General features: G+C 44.3%; 1 protein-coding gene across 1 annotated transcript; it reads left to right on the forward strand.

The window, feature by feature from the left end:
* The first annotated feature begins 1,698 nt into the window (after window positions 1-1,698).
* Window positions 1,699-9,447, forward strand: TALDO1 (transaldolase 1). The gene is given in 9 exon segments (XM_035539839.2): window positions 1,699-1,915; window positions 4,951-5,074; window positions 5,535-5,642; window positions 6,311-6,442; window positions 6,888-7,063; window positions 7,236-7,342; window positions 7,344-7,434; window positions 8,424-8,569; window positions 9,213-9,447. Coding segments are annotated over 9 exon segments (1,014 nt in total). The 5' UTR covers window positions 1,699-1,818; the 3' UTR covers window positions 9,246-9,447.
* Window positions 9,448-12,693: the final 3,246 nt, after the last annotated feature.

A 12,693-nucleotide genomic window follows, 5' to 3' on the forward strand; every position in this document is an offset into this window, starting at 1 on the left:
AGGTAAAAATTCCACATACGATAACAATCAAATGTTGGGAAAGTTACCAGCTGAATCCAAAACATCCCCTTTCTTGGCATGCTGAGTAACAAAAATCTGTTACCTCTGGAACAAGCAACTGAGACAGAATAACAGTACTCACACAAACAGATACTGTCCAAGACCACATTTTGCACTGACAAGATAAAAATGCCCAACTGTGGTCAATGACAGCTAATGGAGGGCCAGGAACAAAGAGAAGGAAAGGGATATGCAGCAGAGACATTCAAGGTTTGCAAGTGTTGGCAAGGACCCTGGAGACAATGAGAATATGTTTCCTACAGTCATAGAATTCAAAGCAGACTTAAAACTAATGCTTCTTTCCATTGTCCTCTCTCTGGGTTGGACAAAGTGTGAGAGGTTTCTAGAAAAGCATGTGCCTATATATCAGAAAGGGAAATTACTGTCACAGCTTCCACAACTGAAACAATGCAAGACAAAACGAAGGGAACACCACGATCCAAATTGCCTCTGTCTGAAGGCCAAGTGGCAGCTTCTGCAACATCTGCGGCCAAGTCCCATTCCCTATTTCTGGAGCGCAACTGTGCTAACAGGGCTTTTAAATGGCTGGCGCAGAGGATCACCTTCTCCGGAGCTTGAATGGAGCTGAGGTGCATCAAGAGCCACAGGTGCCTGAGGAGAATCATAGAATCACTAAGATTGTAAAAGACCTCCAAGATCATCTGGTCCAACCATCACCCTACTACCAATGTCACCCACTAAACCATGTCCCTAAGCACCACATCCAACCTTTCCTTGAACACCCCCAGGGACGGTGACTCCACCACTTCCCTGGGAACCCGTCCCAATGCCTGACCACTCTTTCTGAGAAGAAATGTCTCCTAATTTCCAACCTGAACCTCCCCTGGCGCAACTTGAGGCCATTCCCTCTAGTCCTATCACTAGTTATCTGTGAGAAGAGGCCGACCCCCAGCTCCCTACACCTTTGTTTTAGGCAGTTGTAGAAAGCAATAAGGTCTCCCCTCAGCCTCCTCTTCTCCAGACTAAACACCCCCAGTTCTCTCAGCTACTCCTCACAGGACTTGTGTTCCAGGCCCTTCACCAGCTTCGTAGCCCTTCTCTGGACACAGCTCCAGGGCCTCAATGTCCTTATAGTGAGGGGCCCAAAGCTGAACACAGAGAACTTTACACCAGGGGAGGTTTAGGTTGGATATTAGGAAGAACTTCTTTACTGAAAGGGTTGTGAGGCATTGGAATGGGCTGCCCAGGGAAGTGGTTGAGTCACCATCCCTGGAGGTCTTTAAAAGACGTTTAGATGTAGAGCTTAGTGATACGGTTTAGTGGAGGACTTGTTAGTGTTAGGTCAGAGGTTGGACTTGGTGATCTAGGAGGTCTCTCCCAACCTAGATGATTCCGTGATTCTGTGACAAGGGAGGGACGCCGGACGCCCACACGGCGCCTCAACCCCCGCGCCCGTCCCCGCGCTGCCCTCAGGGGAGCCGCATCCCCCGTCCCCAAGGTGACGAGCTCCCGCCCTCCCGAGCGGCGAAAGCAGCCAATCAGAAGCTTCCTCCCTCCCCTCGCCCTTCTCTCCCTCTTGCTGGCCGCCGTCCGTCTTGTCACCGCGCTTCTGATTGGCTTGCCGCTCCCCCCCCCGAGACGGGATTGGCGGAAGGCCGGGCGGGCGGCCCCACCTCTCCCCGGGAGCCGAGGCCGCGGGTGTCGGGCACGAGCGGCGGGTGCGCGCGCAGGCCGGCTCCCCTCCGGGCAGGCAGCTCCCTTAAAGGCCGGCGCCAGCCCCCCCCCGCCCCGCGGAAAATGTCGGTGTCCCCCGTGAAGCGGCAGAAGATGGAGTCGGCGCTGGACCAGCTCAAGCACCACACCACGGTGGTGGCCGACACCGGGGATTTCAACGGTGAGGGTGGAGGGGAAAAGCGGCGGGGCTGGCGGCGGCTCTTACACCCTCCCCCGCAGCGCAGAATGGACGCGTCCGGCCGAGGGGGCGAAGGGCGGAGGGGGAGCGAACCACCGCGGCGAGATGGGGGGGGGCTGGGAGCGCGCCGCCCCCCGCCATGGTGCGCTGCCCTGCTGCCCCCAGGGTCGCGGGTTCGAGACCCCGGCTCCCGGCGCTGGGGGACCGCAGGGGCACGGCGCTGCTGCCGGGTCCAGCCCCTTGGAAATCCGCTTTGAGCCGCCCTGCGGGGTGTCCGCCGGAGCAGGGGCACGCCAGGCTTATTAGTAATTAACAGGCGGTCTGCGGGGGGCTCGCTGGTAATTAACAGGCTGGGGGGAGCTTCTCTCCGATAGCCGCTGTGTGCGGTTGGGTGGTGGCGTTTTTTCTTTTTCTTTTTTTTTTTTTTCCCCCTTCTTCAGAAGGCGGAAGCAAAGCAGCTGTGAAGCAATAAAATAATGCAAGAGGGTGTTTTTTTGGCGTTCTTTATCTGACGAGAAGGCGCTGGTGCTTCCTGGGAAGTGGTGGGGCTGGGCCACAAGGCCCCCAGCTGTCCCCGCTGACCCTCCCAGCACATCCCGGCCGAGCCCCCTCCCTGAACCTCTGTGGGTCTCACAGGCATCGTGTGGTGAATCCTGCCCTGCTGCCCCTCATAACGCAGCCATCTGCCTCCTACCTGCCTGATCCTGCAGGCACTGCCCCAGACATCCACCATCCACCACTTTATGTTAATAAAGTTAAGGCTAGGAATGCACAGAGGTGGTCAGAGGATGAGATCCGTGCCCCAAAGATGACTGTGTGCGTGTATATATGCACTGGCTCTCGGCCACGTCTGTCTGTTAAGTGCTTGGGATTGCCTGATTTCAAGTGTCCAGTTAAGTGAAACATTACAGGGAAACTTACTTTCCTTTCTGACTGACACCACAGACAACTGCAGCACCTGAAAGGCGCAGGGCGCTCACGCGCCTCTGTCAAGATGAAATTAAGGCAGTCAGGAACAGCTTGAGCCTCATCAGGTTTACCTGCCTTGGAGTAGCAACAAAGCTAGTTAAAAACCAGCGTGCAGTGAAATTACATGAATTTAAGGCATTGCACTGGCTACCCTGGCTTCAGAAAAGCATAACAAAGAATCCTCGTGATGGCAGGGGGGTGTTTGAGTGTTGGTGGCAGTAAGGAGGCTGAGAGCTGCCTGCTGGAAAGTTTAAATGTGCTCCTTGAAATGCTTTTGCAGTTGATCTCTGACTGCCTGTTGTCACCTGTGGATCTTTCTTACTGTGCAAACAAGGCTACGGCTGACATCTGACTCCCTTCCTGTTCAGCTTAAACACTGCTACTAATTAAGGTGCAGTTGTTGCTAACATAATTGCCAGGATTTTTACATAGACGTGTCTGTATGGTGCTGTGTAAGAAAAGAGGCTAGTTTGAACGGTTCCCAAAGCAAGAGACAAACTGCCCACTTATATCTGCACCAAGTGGTGGTTGGCTTCAGTAGTAGCTGCAATAACTTTGCAGTTTTAAGCAAGGCAGACCAGCCTATGCTTACTCTTGCACAGTTTTCCTTGTGCTCACAGTGAGAAAAGGTGGCACACTGGTCACAGGTGCCCCCTTGCAAAAGCTTGTACTAGGCAGCTGAAATACAGGCTAAGAGCTTCCCACAAGATCACTTTTTTTTGGAAACATTTCCATCAGCCACATTACCCTCACATTGAACAGGCATCTGGAAAATACTGAATAACCATATCATTACCAGTATCTCCTCAACATCCCCTGGAATACCTACCTAGCCCTCTACAGGGGAAAATTGCAGTTTCTTGCCTGACATGCTTAATTGTCTTGTTTAGGATGGGTGACAGACTTAATGAGATTACTTTATGCATCTTGCCAGAAACCCATAAGATTATTTTAAGTGCTGCAATACTGTAGAGATGTAATAAGCTGTCAAAAATATACTTTTCTAAAATTGTGTCTGCTTCAGAATACAGTTTTATAAATGTACCACTTTATTCTGAGCAGCATCCCTGTGAATTAAAGTGGTTTTTGAAAGATGTGTTTATATGGCATGAACTTGCTTCACGATCACAATCGTTGCCTATGGGGAAGTTATGAAAAAAAAAACAATATTTTTCTTCTATCTCTACAAAAACTGTCATATTCTATTAACTTGTGTTTTCATCCCCATGCAGAAATGCAGAGGAAAAGGAGCTGATGATATTTTGTTATTCTGGACATTCAGCTGCGTTAACTCTGGTTAACTCTCCAGAGCTTGTAAGCAGCAGTCACCAAAGAGCCTGCAGAGGCACTGACCCGTTTGCTGAGTCAGACCCAGGCATGCTGGGCAGCTCAGCTCTGATTAGGGCCTGACAATGCACAGTCACAGCCTACTTTGGTAAACAACTGCTGCCACCTGAAATAGGTGTAGTCCAGGGATTAGGATAAGCCAAACATTCAAGTGTCTTATATACGAAAGGCAGCCTGGCAGTACAAGGAACTTATAAGACCTGACAACAAAAAGCCATCTGCAACTACTTGAGGTTTTAAAATGCTAAAAGACACTAACAGTTTTTTTTGACAGATGAATTTTTCTTTTTCTCTGGTTCTAACAGTTGTAGACAAACAAAACCCCAAATGCCTAACCCTAGAAGGGAAGAGAATCCTTTTTCTTTACTTTCCCCTCTAATTCCTGGAACTCAGCTATGATGGTGAATATGACATGAAGGTCTACTATCACTTCTCTTCATCTGTCATTTCTACAAGTTTATTTCTTTTGCCTAAAGTAGTGAGTAAGCTTTGCTCTGTTGTATTGCTGTAGTGCTGTTAGCCTTGTAGTGGTACTTCTGATGCAAGCCAACATTCAAGCAGTGATATTTGAACATCACCATCCACTAGTCTGCTCTGTCATGAATGCAACTACCCTATGGCCATAAGTGTTTCCATCTTTACATATCTGAGCAAAATCCTTTTAATTTAATATTTTAAATGAACTCTTTTTGTTTTTCTAGCAATTGACGAGTACAAGCCCCTAGATGCCACCACAAACCCATCTCTGATACTAGCTGCGGCTCAGATGCCAGCTTACCAGAAACTTGTGGATGATGCGGTTGCATACGGAAAAAAACTTGGCGGGTAAGAAAAATGTTGTTGTTCCCCTCCCCCCATAGGTCTATATTTAAGATACTTCATTTATGCAAATAGTGTTTAGTACTACTAGCAACATACTAGGGCTTTTCCCCCTGCGTGCTTGTAGGTTTATCTCCTGTACCAGAAAGCCTCAACCCTAAAGAAAAGCTGCTTGTTACAAGTTTCAGAAATGCATCTCCATTTATCAGTTCTCATATAGCCTTCTAGGACTGTTCCAGAAAACATTCCTGAGTTGACAGCATAATAGGAAATAGTGTCTGAATGCTAATACTATCGGTGGTACACAGAGGGCAGAACAAACATGGAGCAGAGCAGAAGTGTTTATTTGAATGCAGGAATTTAACGTTAAACGGACTGTGAAATTTGATCTTGAAATCAATAGCAAGTCTTGAACATGCTACCCGCCCCAAAAAAAAATAACGATTTTGTTCTTCATGTTTTTTAGGTCAGAAGATGAGCAAATACAAAATGCTTGTGACAAACTTTTTGTATTATTTGGAGCTGAAATATTGAAGAGGATACCTGGCCGCGTGTCCACAGAAGTAGATGCAAGGTTGGCTCTCTTACCTCTGGGTTACCCTGTATATTTATGCCTACAAAAAGAGATGATGTGAGCTGGAGAAATATGTTCTTGACTGGACAGTTCACTGTTACAAGACTACCAGGAGCTTGTGTTGTTAATATTTAGACAATGAATTGCAGTTCATTTGCTTGATCAGGACTTTGTTATAACTTGGTGACAAAACTTCATAAGAACAAGTAATGTAGAGATCTGATCTTTGTTGTCCTCCTTCTGGTCCTTAGGCAAGGGAAACATCATGCTTCTAGTATACCTAGAACTTTGCTCATTCTCTTCTGTGTGATAGTCCTCAATTTTCCAAGAGATCTGCTTTAGCAATTTATTTAGTGACTTGCATAGGATTTGTCTGTCCATGTGCTCCTTGTCAAGTCACTTCTAAGGCTCAGCTTCTACATTCATTATGGAAAAACTTGAGGAAAATATGACTTTCTCTGAGAAAGTTATGTTGAGCTCCAGATTCTCCAAATGAAACAGTAGCAGTGCTGCGTCACTGCTACTTGACAGTCAAGGAAGTATCTCTGAGAAGAAAAACCTGCTACTAGTACATAAATTCTGCTAACGTAGGACGGTGGTTCTGAATGTTGTTTCTTTCGGAGAGTTTTTTTTAATAAAACTTAAGAAGCCCTGCTCTTGTTCCAAAGGTTGTCCTTTGATAAGGAAGGAATGATTCAGAGGGCCCGGCGTCTTATTGACCTTTATAAGGAAGCAGGAATTGGTAAAGATCGGATTCTCATAAAGCTCTCTTCAACATGGGAAGGAATCCAGGCTGGCAAGTAAGTACTTCCGGACCTGGTATGCTGATTCATAGTATGTTTCTGGCTGTTTGGACACTTAAACACGTTCGACACATAAAATAAAGCATCGTTTTGAAAGCGCTGCACCAGGAAACTTGTTGCCAGGGCTACAGCTAGCAAGCGTGGTGCTATACTGAAGCTTTCTGCTGAATTAGGAAAAGTTTGTTCATACAAGGGCTGGGCCATTTGTAAACAGTTTCCTGAAATGTTGTGTTAAGTCATCTGCATTTGGTTCAGAGAACAATATTAAATAGATCACCAGCAGTGCAAAACATTTGCTTTGCTACCTTTGCACTTCAAAGCTTATAAACTGTGCCACATCTCTAATTAAAGTCAAGAAATCAGTAGTTTAACCTACTAACATTGCTAGAATGTAAGTTTATTAGGTGAGGAAAATGCCATTTAAGCCTGCCTATGTCTGCAGGGTTCTGGAAGCAGAGTATGGGATTCACTGCAACATGACCTTGCTGTTCTCCTTTGCCCAGGCAGTTGCCTGTGCTGAAGCTGGGGTTACTCTGATTTCCCCATTTGTAGGACGCATCCTGGATTGGTATGTTGCAAACGGAGATAAGAAAACCTATGAACCTTCAGAGGATCCAGGTAAGCTTTTTTTTTTAAAAAAAAAAATAAAAAATTCCCCAATATCTACTCATTTGAACTGCAATTTACTTCTAAAAATCCCCTTGTGAAACAAATGGTTTTCAGCATGTTCTAAATAATCATCTGTGCTTCAAATGAATTATTCTGAAAACTGCCAATTTTTCTTCTTTAGGAGTGAAGAGTGTCACTAAGATCTATAACTACTACAAAAAGTTTGGCTACAAAACTATTGTGATGGGTGCTTCATTTCGAAATACAGGAGAAATAAAAGCACTTACAGGGCTGTGACTATCTCACTATTTCACCCAAGCTTTTGGCAGAGCTCAGCAAAGAGCATGTCAAGCTAACTCCCACGCTCAGTGTTAAAGATGGTAAGTCTACTTCTACGTAATATAGGCTTGCTTTGACTCCCTTTCTTCTTGAGCATTAAGAGCATTTGTTTCCCCTCAGCTCTACAGTGCCTGCTTCCATTCTGTTTTAAGACTGAATGTTGACCCCTCTCTGAAGGGGTTACATTACAGCTGTACTACTACCACTGCTATACATAGTTACTTCCTTAGGGTCTTGGGTCCCTCTGAGTATGCTAACTGGAATTAATATGGGTTTTGAGCACCTTCCCCGAAGAGGACAGGGAGGGAAGAAGGAACTTTATACTTCATATATTTGGGATGATTTTTTTACTGATTGTTAGCAAAGATGCCAAACAGGGTTTAATCATTATGCTGATATTGCATCAGGATATTGTTAGCTCTAGGCCTGCCAAAAGATTTTTTTTTTCCTCCAGAAACTTTAGAAATGAAGTAATATGCAAGAATAATTTGTTTTAGTGATATTATGCCACAGTAGTTCTGAGCGTATGTTCCTGTTGCACTGCTCTTGCTTTTCCATTGCCTTACTAAAATGTTACTTTTCAACTCAGATGATGAGATTTACAGAGTTGTTGTCATGGGTTGCTGCTTACAGGGTGCTAGCTAGCTCGTAGGCACGTTATCAATTGAGCTTTTGTTAGGTGCTTGCCAAATAATCAAAGACTTAATTGTTCAGCATATTTGCTTAGAATATCTTGCTGCAGTAGGACCATTGCATAGTTCTTGATAATAGGCCTGAAAGTACTGTACCATTCAGAAGCAGATACGAGATAATGGCATACCTATGAACATTGTGTTTTAAGGGAGACTGATTTCTGTATAACTTTTTTTCAGAACACAGTGTAGGAACACTTTCAGTCTTGTAGCAAATCATACTGAAAGTAGTGTTCAAAACTTTCCAGTTGTTGATGGCCACAGTTTTGAGAAACCGGTGGCTTTTGATATCAATCTGATAATACAATTTTGTTTCTTTTTGAATATCCCTTGTGCAGCTCAGGCATGTGATCTTGAGAAGATCCACCTGGATGAGAAGGCATTCCGTTGGCACCATAATGAAGACCAAATGGCTGTGGAAAAACTATCTGATGGGATCAGAAAATTTGCTGCAGATGCAATAAAGTTGGAGACAATGTTAAAGGTAGGTGCTATGTCATGCTGCCTCTTTCCACCTCTCATGTTCCTTCAAGTACTGCAGCTAACCCTCAATTGCTTGTGGTATGGCAGAGGATTAGGAATGTGTCAGCAAGCCTGATCAAGTTTTGTACAGGTGGTACATGTTATGTAGGACAGGCAGCTAGCAGACTGGACACCTCCATGGAATGAACTTTTTATTTTTGAGATGCAGTGAACTTTATATTCATGCCAGGTGTATATAGACACACCTGTTTTTTAGGCCTAAGGCAGTGTTCAGAGTAGCAGCTAATCAAAATAACACTACTGGCTAAGTGGAAAGTCTAATTCTAGACTTGTATCACTGCTGACAGTTAACATCAATAATAATCTTCAGAGAGTGAGTTAGAAATAGTACATGCTTGTACTCCTTGTAGGAGGCACCAAGCACAGATATGAGTATAGCTAGGACATATGAAAGTTTTCTGTCAGTGTAGGATAAGTCTTTTAGATGGGATTAACTGAGTTTTGTGCTTTGGGGGGCAGAAATACACCAATTATGTCATCTAGGCCCTTGTTGACTGACAACTACTTAACAGTGACTTAACTTGCATTACTAATGCACAGTGCAGTTCCCGAACTGCCACTTATTTGTTCACTTCTCTTTCTAGGAGCGAATGTTCAGTGCTGAAAATGGAAAGTAGAAAATTCAGAATTCTCCTGACTTGTCAAGGCTGAATGAGTGGATCACCAGAGGTTAAATGGATGTACAAATGTCTTACCTGTAAAAGTCTTATGCTGTGTATGCATAGATTTCTGTATTATGCTTTTTTATCAAATTGCAAAGGGACAAATAACTTCAATTTTTTTGTGGCACTTTTGTCAATACATGCCAATTAACACATACTTTCCTTGTAATGTGTTCACTGCTGCAGGGGAATCAGGTGATTCAGTTGACATGATAGTTCAATTTCTACTAGAATATTGATATTGCTGTTTGTATTAAATTCCTAATTGTAAATTTATACTTAACACATTAAGAAAGCAGTTTTCTTTCATGCTGTCTTACCATGACTTTAAAAAAAACAAATTTCCAAAAGCTCTCTATCATACATACCCAGAAGTACTCTTATCTGACACATGTACAATGGAACAATGGCTCCAGTCATTTGTCTTCTCTCTGCAACTAAGGTGGCAGCAGCAATTTACTGATTGGCAAAAATGGTGAAGCTTTTAAAGTTTTTTTTTTTTTTTTTTTTTTTTTGTCAGGGGAAGAGAAAAACAGCATCATAAGCAATTTTTAGGGATTTTGTCAAACACTTGCCTAAGAGCCCGTAGCAAGGTAAGAGCACAAGTGCAATTGATTGAAGCCGAAAATGGCACTGCTATTACAACACCAGCATAAGCTACAACTTGTGTTATTATTGGAGGTTACAGTTTTTCAAAACTAGATAGCTACGTCTTCCAAGCAGTTAATAAATAACTTTAACTGTTTAATCTGAACTGACAAAATGAACATGTGGATGTAACTCAGGATTGTTTGTTACAGCTTTGTTTCACTCAAATGTTACAGATTTGTATATCATGTTTAGAGCAAGTTAGTGTATCTCTTTATGACAGTTAGGGTTGGCAGCAGTTCGCTATCACGCAAATGACTTGAAAAGCCACAAACCACCAAAAACACACCCTCTGTATTACTCCCTCTGTTCCTTTTTGTCTTTAAGCTTCCTTCTTTGTAAAAGAATGAGAGCTGTGTCAGTCTTCCTCTGAGGAATGACCTAATCCTAAATGCAGCACTTCCCAATTACAGGGCTCTCTATTAAGTAGGGATGCATCTGTTTACATTTCATGGCGTATTTTGTAAAGACTAATTAAATATCTTATTGATTTGTATAGGTCCAGTTCCATCAAGCGTAGACAAGAGTTTCCTGTCTGTATGTAGACACGTTTAACTATTTCCTTATGAAGTGGCCTGAACTTAGCCTTTAAAACAAACAAACAAAAACCAACAACACTAAGGCTATAATAGTTATACACAGGCAATATGCTGCTTGAATAACACAAGAAAAACAAGCCAAGGAAGCAACGGATCAGTAAGATCAGTCTGACACTTCAGCAGTATTGTCAGAACATTGCTATAACAAACTGGAAGCTGTTGTTTCAACTAAAGTGACAGATAGCTGTACGCTTGCAAACCAGATGTTAAATTGTGCCAGACATGTCTACAAAGTGCTACATCTTCCCAGCTTTGTCCTGGATCTGCCCTGCACAGGACTGGGAAAAGTGCCAGTCTGTCAAGGGGAGATGAAGCTGCCTCACAGGATGGTTCCAGCTCCTTTTGCTCTCAACTGCAGCAGGCAACTGTGAGAAGCAGGCCATGGTAGAAAGCAAGCTGTGCAGAGGGAGGTGGCCTCTTCCCCTCCTTTCAAAGGTCAAGCTAGCATTAAAGGCTTTATACCCTGCCCACACCGCCCTACGCTGTGCCACGCAGCTGTCCAACCTACTGCTACAAGTCATAGATTGCTAGTACAGTGATTTAGAGCCCTGTAATCTTTAAAAACTGAGTGGTTGAATCCTGAAACTGAACTTAAAGGACTGCAGAGATGCCACTGTCCAAGCCTGTAGGCTGTTCAGATCTCTCTCAAACTGATTTCTGTCCCAGAGCATGAGATGAGGAGAGATCCCTAGCTTTTTAGCAGACCACAACTTCCAGAACAAGCAAATTTACTTCCAGCCATAAACAGACTTAATACATAAAAGTATTAAGTCATGACTTCCTCACACTGGATGAAGCTTTTATCCAGTCACAAATTCCCTGGGATAGTTTGAATAAAGTTACACACCACTGTTGTGAGATTGACAACTGTAGACATCATAGACCAGCGAGACCATGGCAAACCAGAACAACCAGAGATGACACCTGAGAGGTAACACAACTCATACGCAGAGAATTAAATGTGTTTTCTAAAAACCGCTGTTACAATAATCCTGTCAGATAAGATTGCAGGGTAGGATGGGGATCCTCAGCCAAAAAAAAAAAAGTTTCCTCACAGCAACAAGCCTACTTAGTCTATCAAACTGTGAACACCACATGCAACATTACACACGAAGAGCTTGAGTATCCCATGTTCCGAAGAGCAAGAAGACCTGGAGCTGTACAAGAGGCAAATACAAACTGCTGTATAGAGAAGGCTGTGCAGTTGCCACTGGTCTCCCTGAAAAGCAAGGGTCTTTCTTCCTCAGGGTCACTGACAGGTGATAACCTCTCTACAGGCTATTACCTCACTTATGTAGCAGGATGATATTCAGTCATCCACAGCTTACATAAAGGCAAGCATGTCTTGACGCCTGACTTCTTAGCAAAAGAATTAGCAGGTATTTTAGGCCACTACTGCATTCTTACAGGTGGAAGGGTTCAGGCATAATTACACTGCACAGTGCTGCATGGAGCTGAGCTCCCCAGGATAGCCCAGCCTGGCTGGTCAGTCCTTGTACCAGCTTCATTCCAGATGCAGCACAGAAGGACCTGTCTGAACTGTGCATTGGTATCAACAGGAGTCTTTCTGCTGATCCCTTTACCTTTTACACATCTCTGTGAGCAACCAGCTTTGCACCATGTCAGGGGGGGATTCAGGCATGCAAAACTTGGGGTCTTGCTGAGTTGCTGAGACTTTGAGCCCCACTTCAGCCAGTTCCTGTTACGACCATGGATGGATCTTTCTCCTAAGAAGCCTTTGTTTTCAGCCAGCCTGTAACTGCCCTCCTGGCATCTGCACCCTAAACCACCTCCCTTATGCCAGTTAAAAGCCTCTCCCTGGGATGGCAGCACAAAGCGGCACGTCCACAAGCATGGGTATGCCATAAACAAACTCCAGCAGCCCCCAAGAAGGCTCAGTTGATTCATCATCTGGCTGGGGAGCTATGAGTACCAGCTGGATGTTCCTGACTTGTATTTCAGGGCTGTTTCTTTATTGTCCCTCCATCCTAAATGAGGCAAAAAGCCATCAGCATCAGCCTAGCTGTGAGAAAATAGCTCCTACACCACCTGAAATATCACGTAATGAAACAAACGCTAGCAGTCACGAGCTAAAAAGCAGAGCTGGACAAAGCACATTCAGCAGAGCTGTGCCTGTTTCTGGTTTAAGTTGCTCT

The sequence above is a fragment of the Cygnus atratus genome, chromosome 5 (assembly GCF_013377495.2).
Source record: "Cygnus atratus isolate AKBS03 ecotype Queensland, Australia chromosome 5, CAtr_DNAZoo_HiC_assembly, whole genome shotgun sequence".
NCBI classification, from domain to species: domain Eukaryota; kingdom Metazoa; phylum Chordata; class Aves; order Anseriformes; family Anatidae; genus Cygnus; species Cygnus atratus.